Source organism: Chiloscyllium plagiosum, chromosome 5 (assembly GCF_004010195.1).
Source record: "Chiloscyllium plagiosum isolate BGI_BamShark_2017 chromosome 5, ASM401019v2, whole genome shotgun sequence".
Classification (NCBI taxonomy): domain Eukaryota; kingdom Metazoa; phylum Chordata; class Chondrichthyes; order Orectolobiformes; family Hemiscylliidae; genus Chiloscyllium; species Chiloscyllium plagiosum.
Window position 1 is genome coordinate 44,446,036 of NC_057714.1, and position 12,676 is coordinate 44,458,711.

A 12,676-nucleotide genomic window follows, 5' to 3' on the forward strand; every position below is an offset into this window, starting at 1 on the left:
CTGAAGAGAATGACATCTGATGCATTGTTCGGTTCAATTATAAATTCAACAGTTTAGCAGAGAAATAATTTATTTGTAAAGCAGTATTTAAAAAAAAGAAATGTTTTGCCGCAGTGAACAGTTTGAGAATTATTAAAATCAATTGCATAACACAAACTTATTTTTGTCTATTATGTTCCTGTCAGTTCTTTGCTAAAATGAATCTCACTGACCTGTTCTCACATCCTTGGAGATTTCTGACTTCCAAATCTACTCTTCCCTTAAAATATTTAAGTCTCTATCTCAACTATTCATATGACAAAGCATCCTGCACTGTTCTTTGCATAAATTTGTTTTTCTACCCTCTTCCCTCACTCTTTTAATAACAATTCAAATTGATTTCCATTCATCACATCTGAACGAAAACAAACTAAAAAGCCTAAAAATAAATGTTTCTCCCAACATGATCAGAATTGGTCAGAATTTAGAAACTATGATCAAATTTCTCCTGTGTTTCTTTGCTTCATTGAATTCAGCCCCCTGAAAACAGAGACAATTCCATTACTGTTGTAATATTGTCCTTTATGATATTTTGTACTGTTTGTTTTGTGCTGAGATAGTAAAGTCAAAGTCTATCACAGAGATTATTTGTGGTGACCAGAATGGTAATATAGTCAGTTGTACGTTTAATTATAGATATTTGGCAGTTCGATTTGCATGTACAAAAGTTCTTAGTTGAGTTCATTCACATAATTATATTTAATTCTTAAATATTGCATTGAATATTACCTGATACTTGGTGTGCTTGTGTATAATATGCTGGTGACCTACAATATATTAAGAAAACAAGCTGAATGCGGTGAATTATGACTGGATTGATCACATAGTTTTACCACTTATTTATACTCATGTGGCTCATCAACTTTGACTCTTGCAGAATCTCGCAATTTCATCATATACTTTTCAGACCAAACCTACTTCTCTATTTCCTTAAAAAAAACTCTTTCTGTAAACAGTGAGCACATATATTAATAGAAAAGCCAATTTGGTTGAGTTAAAACTGTTAACTGGAAGAGCTATATAAAAGGGCCAAGAACTGTTATATGTATATCTATATATTTATCAGTAATGCTTAGTCCTCATTTGTTCCTGTGTTTGATGGAGGTGGCAGATAGTGAGAGCAGTACGCTATCAGCAAGCCGATGGAAACTTATCCATTTCCCACTGAACAATGCTCATTCCCCTTTCAGCACCCCACCTTCTGTAAGGCTGATCATGCTTAAATCTCTGGCAATACTGAGACTTCTAACATTGGCCAGACAGCAGCCACGAATTCAAGAAGGAGAAGTGTGAGATGGATAGGGATTGCTGTGGGGTCATGAGCATTTTTGGGGTTGTTGTGGGACAAGGGGAAGGCAAGTATTGTTGGAGCAGAGGGACAGCTGTGTCAAGGACATCAGACGGATGTGCAGTGTTGGTGGGGAATGGAGGTGGTTATTGTTAGGGTGAGTGATGAGGCTCCGGGAGAGTATGGACAGTGTAAGGGGTGCAGAAGAAGTTGAGGGAGGGAATGAGAGAAGGGTTGATCAGTTCCCAGGTGCTGAGGAGGTGTGGCTGGGAATGAGTAGTGTTGAGGATGTAGCAATGAATGAACATTATCAGGGTTAAGTAAGAGGTGAGGGATAAACAGTGTTTCAGGAGGAAGAGGAGACAATGAGCAGGGTCAAGTCGCAGGAGTGGGTGAGCAGGGTCAGGGAAGAGAGTGATCAGTGTCAATGTTGTGGAAGGGGCTGGCAGTTTTGGGGACAGGATGGAGGGGATAAGCATTAGGTGCTAGAACGTATATGCAGTCTTGTAGGAGGAGGAGAGGGTAAGCAGTGTTAGGGTTGGAAGGGATTTTTAAACGCTTTTTCTATTTTCCCTCTGCCGTTCATCACTGTCTTTTAGGAATATAAGAATATAAGAAAAGGAGTAATCTATTCAGCCCCTCAAACGTGTTCTGCCATTCATTGTGATTTGTGGCCCAACTCTGTGTATCTGCCCTTGCCCCATATCCCTCAATACCTTTGCTGAACAAAAAATTATCTTTCTCAGATTTAAATTATCTTTCTCAGGGCAGCACGGTGGTTCAACGGTTAGCACTTCAGCCTCGCAGCACCAGGTACTCAGGTTCGATTCCAACCTTGGGTGACTGTCTGTGTGGAGTTTGCATATTCTCCCTGTGTCTATGGGTGATCCAGTTTCCTCCCACGTTCCAAAGATGTGTAGGTTAGGTAAATTGCTGAAACTGTGTTGCTGGAACAGCGCAGCAGGTCAGGCAGCATCCAGGGAACAGGATAATCGACGTTTCGGGCATAAACCCTTCTTCAGGAATAATGTTCAGGGATGTGTAGGTTAGGGGTAAATATAAAGAAATGGGTTTGGGTGGGATACTCTTTGGAGGGTCGCTGTGGACTTGTAGGACCGAAGGGCCTGTTTTCATGTTGCAGGGACTCTAAATTCAATAACTGATCTAGCATCAACTGTCATTTTTGGAAGAGGGTCCCAAACATCTACCACCCTTTGTATGATTAACAGTGTTTGAAGAGTTGGGTAAATATCTGTGTAGGTACAGAGCCCAAGAATTCAAAACACAGCTCAGTTTTGAACATGATCTCATTGTGTCTCAGGTAATGCAAGTCACAATTTTAAACTTCCAAGGTCAATTCTACATGTGTGTCCAGGTCAGGAACTCTGCAGGTTCCCGATGTGCACAAGCAACAAACATTTGAACACGTTCTGCTGTTGTCACCTGAAGGTTCTGCCCAATTTACAACTTCAATTCTGTATTTTCATTTTTAAGACATCTGGTCCAGCAAAAACTTAAAAGTGAATTTTTTAGAAATAACAATCTCTGGAAAATCAAAAATTTATCAAAGTTACAAGGACAGCTTTAAAAAAACTTGTCAGATTGTCTTACCTGTGATACAGCTCTTCTTTAATAACTGTTAGAAAAGAAGCACAAATTCAGACATATTTAGTCAAATTATACTGTGAAAACTACACAATCACATGGGAAAGAAAGCCACACCGTACTAGAATTCCAGTGAAGGGAACTAACCATTATGGAGCTGTATGAGGACCAGCACTCCTGACAATGATAACAATCAGCTCTGACACTGAAACATCACATAATTATTACACTCCAGTATTTACATTGATGCATTGCACAGTTAATAAAAAAAGTGAAAGTCAATAATGATAACAAACTTCCCAAAAACCAGACACAGTTTCATAGTAACAGAAACAGGAGTAGGCCATTTGGGCTGCCGAGCCTGCTCTGCCATTCATGGCTGATCTATCCATCATTTCAGCTCCTCATAATTGTATTATCCCCATAACCCTTAATTCCCCCACCATACAAAAACCCATTCAACTGTGTTTTGAATATATTTAATGAAGCTTCCTTCGGTAGAGAATTCCATAGATTCACTACTCTCTGGGAAAAGCAGTTCCTCCTCATTTCTGTCCTAAATCTACTCCCCCTAATCTTGAGACCATGTTTCCTGGTCCTAGTCACTCACCAACAGAAACAACTTGCTTGCCTCTATCTTACCTATCCTTTCATAATTTTATATGTTTATATAAGATCCCCTCTCAACATTCTAAATTCTAGCGAGAACAGTCCCAGGTGGCTCAACCTCCTTATCTCCGGAATCGACCTGGTGAACCTCCTTTGCACCGTCTCCAAAGCCAGTATATCCTTTCTCAAGTAAGGAGACCCGAACTGCGCACAGTACTCCGGGTGCGGCCTCACCAACACCTTGTACAATCGCAGCACAACCTGCCTGCTCCTAAATTCAATCCCTCTCGCAATGAAAGCCAATATTCTGCTTGCCTTCCTGATCACCTGTTGCACCTGCAAATCAACTTTCAGAAATTCATGTACGAGCACTCCTAAGTCCCTCTGCACAACAGCATGCTGCAATCTTTCACCATTTAAATAATACTCTGAACTATTATTTTTACTTCCAAAGTGGATAACATCACATTTACCAATATTGTCTCCATCTGCCAGACCCTTGCCCACTCACTTAACCCATCTAAATCTATCTGTAGACCCTCCATATCCTCTGCATAATTTGCCTTTCCACTCAATTTAGTGGCATCGGCAAACTTGCAAATGTTACACTTGGTCTCCTCTTCCAAATCATTTATATATGTCATGAACAGTTGTGAGCCCAGCATCGACCCGTGTGGCACCTCGCTCACTACTGACCTCCAACCAGAAACACCCATTTATCCTAACTCTCTGCTTTCTATTGATTAACTAGTCCTCTATCCATGTTAGTATATTCCCCACAACTCTATGCATTCTTCTCTTCCGGATGAGTCTTTCATGCAGCACCTTATCAAACGCATTCTGGCAATCCAAGTATTCAACATCCACCTGTTCCCCTCTAACTAACATGCTTGTTACATCCGCAAATAACTCCAGTAAGTTTGTCAAACATGACCTTCCCTTCCTGAATCCATGCTGCGTCTGCCTGATGGAACCCTTTCCATCCAGATGTCTCACTATTTCTTCTTTAATGATAGCCTCCAGCATTTTCCCAATTACAGATGCTAAGCTAACTGGCCTATAGTTACCTGCCTTTTGCCTGTACCCGTTTTTAAACCACAGCATGACATTTGCTGTTTTCCAGTCTGACGGGACCTGCCCAAGGGGAAGCAAGCTGATTTGAATGCCCTGATTACTAAGGTGACCTTTGCCTCACTCCGGTGGATCAAGACTTCGAGCATTCCAGCCTAACAAGGATCTCCTGGACAAAGGCAGGCATACAGTCCTCGGCTTAACCTGCTGGAGGCACTGGACTGACTGGCAGAAGGGAGATGGAATGGCAAGGCAGCTTTGGAACGTCCTGGGATGAAGAACCTTGCTGGACACTTGCTGTGGAGCCTTCCTTGCTTTGCTGAGCACCTCCTTCCTATTGTTTCCCGGCAGTACCTCATTGAGGGGAAGGAACACCTGGAGAAGATTCAGATGGCTCTTTTCCCTCATTTCGGCACTGTACACGTTGCTAAAGTAATGGAATGCAGGCATGAGCCACTGTGTACTCTGTGGCACCACACCTTCCATGGCATTTGATATCCTATGGAGAAATTCTTTCAATGGAGAAAATCACAGCTACAGCCAATGACCTCATTCAGAATGTGGAAAGATCCCTTCTGCCTTTGCTTTGGTCTGTTCATCATCTCTAGCAACTCTGCTTGATGTTCCAGTGGCAGTATGTATCTTGTACATCTGCAGTACGTGCTGATCATAAGAATGCCACACTACAGTGAAAACCAAGTGCCATTTACCTTTGCAGCATGCAGGGGATTGTTCATCCACTTCCTAAACACAAAGTTTCCTCTGTTTTAGCCCCACGGCCATTGACATGGGCTGCCACCTCCATTGAGGTTGATTTGGTCTGACAGGAATGCTTCCTGTTGCCATACCTGGGAAAAACCTGCTCCTTAGTGCTACCTGACCTGCTGTGCTTTTCCATCACCACACTCTTGACCACTAAACCATTGGGCCACTCTCTGGCTGCAGTCCAACATTCCACAGGGTAGCAAGCTGTATAACTGACAAAAGGTGAGGAAATCGCATAAGTGAAAATGTGGTATATACAGTTTTAGAACCAATATGGTAGATGTCCAGCAAGGTACCTGGCTTGCAGCGAATGTTTAAGTGTCCTTTAAGGATGGTGCCTGGACCTTCAAACCCATGAGATAAAAGCAGGAGTGTTGACTTCCTGCCCATCCTTTCCACAAGATTTGCCATATTCTACAGACATGTCTATCCAATTAGCTGACAACCCCATCATTGCATGAATAATATACAAGTGTCACTCACTTTGGGTCCCATTACTGGATATTTACTCTGGAACTGAAGAGTCAACTGATTGACTAGAAAGGGGGTGGAGTCAGAGCTTGGACATTGAGTTTGTTGAGGTGGCAACCACAATAAATTCAACCTGTCTCCCGTTTTGCCAGAAACAATGGTGATTCATTGAAACTGAATATTAGAGAACAGTCTGACAGCTACTGTGTTTGATAGATTACATTTTGGAACTTTTTAGTCATTTAAAGTGAATAGCCTGGTTGAATTAGGCAGCCCCGTCGTGATACTGATACTGATTGTGGGAAACAAAAAGATAATTTTGCCATCTGGGAATACAACATCAACTTACTTATGTAGGCAGAAAAAGACAGCAAGTTGGCTAATTGTAGAAACATATAAGTATGAGGAATAAGAGTAGGGCATTTGGCCCTTTGAGCCTGCTCTGCGATTCAATAAGATCACGGCTGATCTAATTTTAATCTCTCAACTTTACATTCCTGCATGCTCCCAATAAGTTCTCATCTCCTTGTTAATCAATAATCTATCTACCTCTGCCTTAAAGATTCTGCATCTACTATCTTTTGAGGAAGGAAATTCCAAAGACTCACATCCCTCTGAGTGAAAAATAAAATTCCTTATCTCTGCCTTAAGTGGACAACCTTTATTTTTAAAGAATGACCCCTTGGTTCTAGATTCTCTCACAAGCGAAAACATTCTTTCAACATCTACCTGGTCATGTCTTCTCAAGATATTATATGTTTCTATCACATCAGCTCTGACTCTTTTACACTCCAGAGGATAGAGGCCTAGCCCCTACGTAGCCTTTTCTCATAAAGCAATCCACTCATTCCAAGTAAACCTTATCTGAACTGCTTCTAACAATTAACATCCTATTCTAAGTATGATGACCAGTGCTGTACACAGTACTCCAGATGCAATCTCATCAATACCCGGGCTAACTGAAGCACATCCTCCTTACTCTTGCATTCAATTCTCCTCACAATAAGCAAGGATATTCCATTAGTTTTCCTGATTACTTTTGTACCTGTATCCTAACCTTCTGTGATTCAAGAACCAGGACACCCAGATCTCTCTGCATCTCAGAGCTTTGCAACTTCTCACCATTAAGATAATTTTTAAAAATGTTTTTGTCAAAATGGGCAATTTCACACTTTCCCACACTAGACTTCATTTGACAGATCTTAGCCCATTCACAGCCTATTTGCATCCCTTTGTAACCTCCTTCTGTCCTCTTCACAACTTACTTTCCTATCTATCTTTGTGTCATCAGAAAATTTTGCTAGCATACCTTCAACCCCTTTATCCGTATCATTTATATAAGTTGTGAAGAGTTGAGGTCCTGATGACTGTGTCACAGAATCATAGAGAGTCATAGAGTCCTATAGCAAGGAGACAGCTCCTTCGGCCCAAACTGGTCCATGCTGACCAAAATGTCCATCAGTGCTCACCCCATTTCTCTGAACTTGGCCCGTACCCTTCTAAACTTTTCCAATCCATGTGTTTGTTCAAATGCCTTTTAAATGTTGTAAATGTACCCACCTCAACCACATCCGCTGGCAGCTCATTTCATATGCGTACTACCCTCTGCATAAAAAAGTTGACCCTCAGGTTCCCTTTTATTCTTTCCCCTCTAACCTTAAACTGATGCCCTCTAGTCCTTGATTCCCCAACCCTGGGAAAAAGACTGAGTGCATTCACCCTATCCATGCCTCTCATGACCTCATACACTTCTATAAGATTTCTGTATCCAAGGAAAAAGTCCTAACTTGTCCAACCTCTCCCTATAACTCGGACCATTCAGTCCTGGCAACATCCTTGTAAATTTCTTTTGCATTCTTTCCGTGATCAAAATTGAACACAATATTCCAAGTGCAGCCTCACAATCGTCCTGTATAACTGCAACATAACTTCCTAACCTCTATATTCAATGCTCTGACTGTGCAGGCCAGTGTGCCAATAGCCTTCTTCACTGCACTGTCTACCTGTGACTCCACTTTCAGAGAACTGTGCTTCTGAACTCCAAAGTCCTTCTACTCCACTTCACTCCCTAAGGCCCTACTATTCACCATGAAATTCCTACCTTGACTTGACTTTCCAAAATGTAAGACCTTACAGTTATCGATATTAAACTCCATTTGCCATTTCTCAGCCCTCTTCCCCAGCTGATCAAGATCCTGCTGCACTTTTTGGTAATCTTCCTCACTGTCCACAATACTGCCTATTTTAGTGTCATCTGCAGACTTACTAGTCATACCTTGTACATTCACATCCATATCATTGATATAGATAACAAACAGCAATAAGCCCAGCACTAACTTCTGAGGCACTCCACTAGTCATAGGCCTCCAGTCCAACAAACATCCTTCCACTTTTACCCTCTGCATCCTATCATCAAACCAATTGTGTATCCAATTTGCCAGCCCCCCCTAAATTGCATGTGATCTAACCTTCCAGAGCAGCCCTGCGTGTAGAACCTTATCAAAGGCCTTACTGAAATTCACATAGACTTCGTCTACTGCCCTGCCCTCATCAACCTTCCTGGTCACTTCATCAAAGAGCTCTAAGAAACCTGTGAGGCATGATCTCCCATGCACAAAGCTGTAATGACTATTCCTAATCAAACTCTGTCTTTCCTAATGCATGTATATCTTATTGCTCACAATCTTCTTAAATAATGTACCCACCACAGATATTACGCTGACTGGTCTATAGTTCCCAGGTTTTTCCTTGCAGCCCTTCTTGAATAAGGGGACAAATTTGTTACCCTCCAGTCTTCTGGGACCTCACCCATGGCTAATGATGATGCAAAAATATCAGCCAGGGCCCCTTCAATTTCTTCTCTAGCCTCTTGCAGTGGATATATCTGGTCAGATCAGGAGGTTTGTCCACCTTCATACATTCTAATACATCCAACAACTGTGATATGGACTATCTCCAAGATATCACTAATAACTTCCCCAAGTTCCCAAGTCATCATGTCGTCAAAGACGTATTTGTTGTTACTCTATGCTTCCTGTTAGCCAGCAAATCTTCTATCTATGCCAATATGTTAACTCCTACATCATGAGCTTTTATTTTCTACAATTACCTTTGATGTGGCAATTTATTAAATTCTGCTGAATGCTGCTGCTCAGGTTCAGAAAGAACTGAAGGAATAAACATTGAAGGAATAAACAATGGCACACCTAGGCATCTGAAGTGCAAAGGTACTGCTGAGGCAAGTAGCCAGCCTTTACAAATGCACTTCTGGTCAACCTCAGCCTCTGAAGTCATTGCTCTTCAGTCATTATCAAAATCTTCATATAGCCTGGAAAATGCAGTGTCTTGCGATGAATCTAAATATGAAATCTCAGCCAATACCTTATCTCTTTGCTCCTGCTTATTGCCTTCCATTAAATGATGGGGCAGTTGAGAACTCAAGAGTATTCCCCAAAGCAAAGAACTTTCTGGCAGCACGCCTCAATAAAGGTGTAACTTCCTTTGGAATCCTGACAGCCAAGGATCTCATACAGCTGCAATACCCATTTCCTCCAGGTAATGCACGAAAACTGGAATTTTCTGTGCCTCTTCCTCAACAGATAATTATGTAGAAAACAATCCTTAACAACAGGAGTACGCAGCATTTAATTAGCAACAATTAGTCAGTGTTCAACTCAGATTATTATAATAGCAATTTCACTTTATCATAGCAAGCACAGATTACAGTTCTTTGATGTTAGCAATGCTTGGCAATGCTAATTAAAATCTTTCACAAGCAAAAACTTTCAGAAATGCTGGTAACATCTGGATATAACTGGACAAACACAAAATACTGCAGACGCTGGAAATGTGAAATAAGAATAGCAATTGCCAAAAATACTCAGCCAATCAGGCAACATCTGTGGAGACAGAAACAAAGTTAACATTTCAGGTCAGGTTCTGTACAAGTCAGAGTAAGGACTTTCAAACTAGCATTGGGCTAGCTATTAACTGGAGGTAATACTGAGATGTTACGGTCATCAGGCCGGTAATTGCCTGAGGTTGGGTTTTCACCCTCCATGACAGATGATGCCCCATCTCCAAGCAAAAGCAGCCAATCAGGCCAGCAGCTCTCCAGTCTCAACACTGCCACCAAGAGGGGTGGCAAGTACAGAGCCAGCAGTCAGTCTCACCTAAACGACAAAGGGCAAGCAGCTTTGGGAAGAAGAAGGTGGCCTCTCCAGGGCCAGGCAATCAGTCCTCAACAAGACAAGGGGAGAGTGCATTGATTGGGCTGTGTGTTCAAGTGGACCAGCTCATTCATTTTGGGGTCCCTCTGTTAGACACTGAGAAGAAAGTTCCTTCGCTAATCTCTTTACCTGCAGAACTCTCCCTCCACCACTCCTGCAGCCAGGCTGCCAGGATACACTTAGAGGCAACATCACATGGTGTCAGCACAACTTGCTGATGGTAAAATAAAACTTACAGGCCACTTAAGATTCTCAAATAGTGCAAGAATCGATGACTACCCAACAACTACACCGCCACACCTAGGTATCTGAAGTGTGACGGTACTGTAGCCATCCTTTACAAATGCACTTCTGGTCAACCTCAGCCTCTGAAGCCATTGCTCTTCAGTCATTACCAAAATCTTCATTTAGCCTGGAAAATGCAGAGTGTTGCAGTGAATCAAAATAGGTAATCTCAGCCGACACCTTATCTCTTTGCTCCTGCTTATTGTCTTCCATTAAATGATGAAGCCAGTTGAGCACTTAGAGCATTCCCCAAAGCAAAGAACTTTCTGGCAGCACAGCCTCAATAAAGGTGTAACTTCCTTTGGGATCCTTACAGCCAAGAACCTCATACAGCTGCAATACCCACAGAGGTGGCCATGGTTCCCATACCATCCCCACCATTGGTGGAAAAACATTCTGCTATTATATCTGTTACTTCTCCAAAAACATTACATGAACTGCTGAGTATTTCCAACATTTTCTGTTGCCATCCTTTATATTGGGAATGGTCTTGCATTTACTTGAAGTCTTCTATCAGAATAATGCTCAAGTAAGGAAAATGCACACAGTTGTTAAGATCGTCATCATCTTCAGGCTTGATTAAACTCAGTATTCATTGTTGCTTATAGTGCAAGTAGTATTTTTTTGGATTAGAGTTTTAAGTACCTTCTGCTTCTGAGACTTGAGCATAAAATCTAAGATTGGAAGTCTCATCTTTTTGGACGTTGACCTAAGACACAGTTTAGATGGATGTTTGGAAAGATGGATAAGAAGTTTCTGTGTCTAACATTCTACTAATAACCGGCATCACAAAGCAGATCAACTGACTATTTATCATGTTTGTTTTTTGGAAACTTTGTTATGTGTAAATTGGATGCTGTCTCTGTATACAAAACTGCGACTACAACTTGGAGACAACCTGACAGCAGGATTGGTGCTTTACAATATCAAAACACATCAGGGTAGAAATTAGATGTCTTTTTACAAATGGTTTCAGTAAAGCTAATTTCAGAAACCAATATCCTCTTCACAAAAGGTTGACATTTGAAAGATGCCAAATAAAGTAGGTAGTTGGTTTGCCAGTTCAGGTTATAATCTTTGAGGAGAAAGTGAGGTCTGCAGATGCTGGAGATCAGAGCTGAAAATGTGTTGCTGGAAAAGCGCAGCAGGTCAGGCAGCATCCAGGGAACAGGAGAATCGACGTTTCGGGCATAAGCCCTTCTTCAGGAATCACCCCGAAACGTCGATTCTCCTGTTCCCTGGATGCTGCCTGACCTGGTGCGCTTTTTCAGCAACACATTTTCAGTTCAGGTTATAACTCAGTCCTAAAGCAATTTCATTCACATGCTTCATTTTCTGGAAAAGTCCTCTGCTTAACAATCTCTCTTGTTTCATGCTTCATTGACTACAGTTTAACTAAAAAAATGTAACCACTCAAATTCTATTCCAGGCTACACACCATCCCAATACACTGATCTGCTCAACCTTCTTTCAATTACAAAGTAATTAAACCCTCACAACCTTTTGATGTCCCCTATCTACGATAGGTCTGAACCTACATGTCATCTTCGACTTTTTCAACTCTAGTTTCTCAACATCGTTTTCCTTGCTACACTGCTGGTTTTATATCAGTTCAACAATATCTGGTTAATTCTATCCCAAACTTCCTCTGCCGTCATCAAAATTCTCTCAAAACTATCTCTTTGACTGGGCCTTCGGTCCTGTTCTTCAACAATTTCACCAGCGTTGCTGGGAGTTAATCTCTGGAAAGAACTCCATCTCGGTGTTCATGTTACCACAGTTAACATAGTAACAGAATATTCACCTTGATGGCAGCTAATGTGCAATATTAGAAGAACATTTTAGAAGATGCTTAGCGGCTAATGCTCCAAACATTCTACTGATGACATTATTGTTGAGGCAACTACATCACTGAGTCAAGGTCAGAAGCCTACATGAGAGCAGTAGACTCTCAGTTCAAATCAGTTCAAACAACTTTAACTCAAGTTGCAGCACAGCAACCTCCTTGTTAGAAGCAAGATCTATTCAAAAGGAGTATAAATGATTAGCTGTCCAATTAGTGTGATTTTGCACAACATACCCATTAGTTTAATATAAAATGTGAGGTTCCTGAATTGACCTGAACCTAATGGTCGAAAAACAGCAGCATTTTCATAACAGTGTAATTTAATTGTGCTGTAATAGCAGTTCCTAACCAATGTGCAAACAGGACTGCCAGGAATGTTGGGGCTTTTCAAATCTCTCCTTCACTGAGTCATCACTCAATTTTGACATTCTGATTTTCAAGAAGAGGCACGAAATGCAAGGATGATGT

At 41.4% G+C, this 12,676-nt stretch overlaps 1 protein-coding gene across 3 annotated transcripts in view; it reads right to left on the reverse strand.

Annotated features, from left to right (window-relative positions):
* The window catches only part of hepacam2 (HEPACAM family member 2), a 112,833-nt gene that overhangs the window by 23,699 nt on the left and 76,458 nt on the right, over positions 1-12,676 (reverse strand). For all 3 annotated transcript variants that reach the window (XM_043689951.1, XM_043689948.1, XM_043689949.1), the window contains 2 exons: positions 2,939-2,963; positions 769-806 (listed from right to left, as the gene is read on the reverse strand). In XM_043689951.1, the coding sequence (XP_043545886.1) occupies positions 769-806; positions 2,939-2,963 (63 nt within the window). The remainder of the gene's footprint in view (positions 1-768; positions 807-2,938; positions 2,964-12,676) is intronic.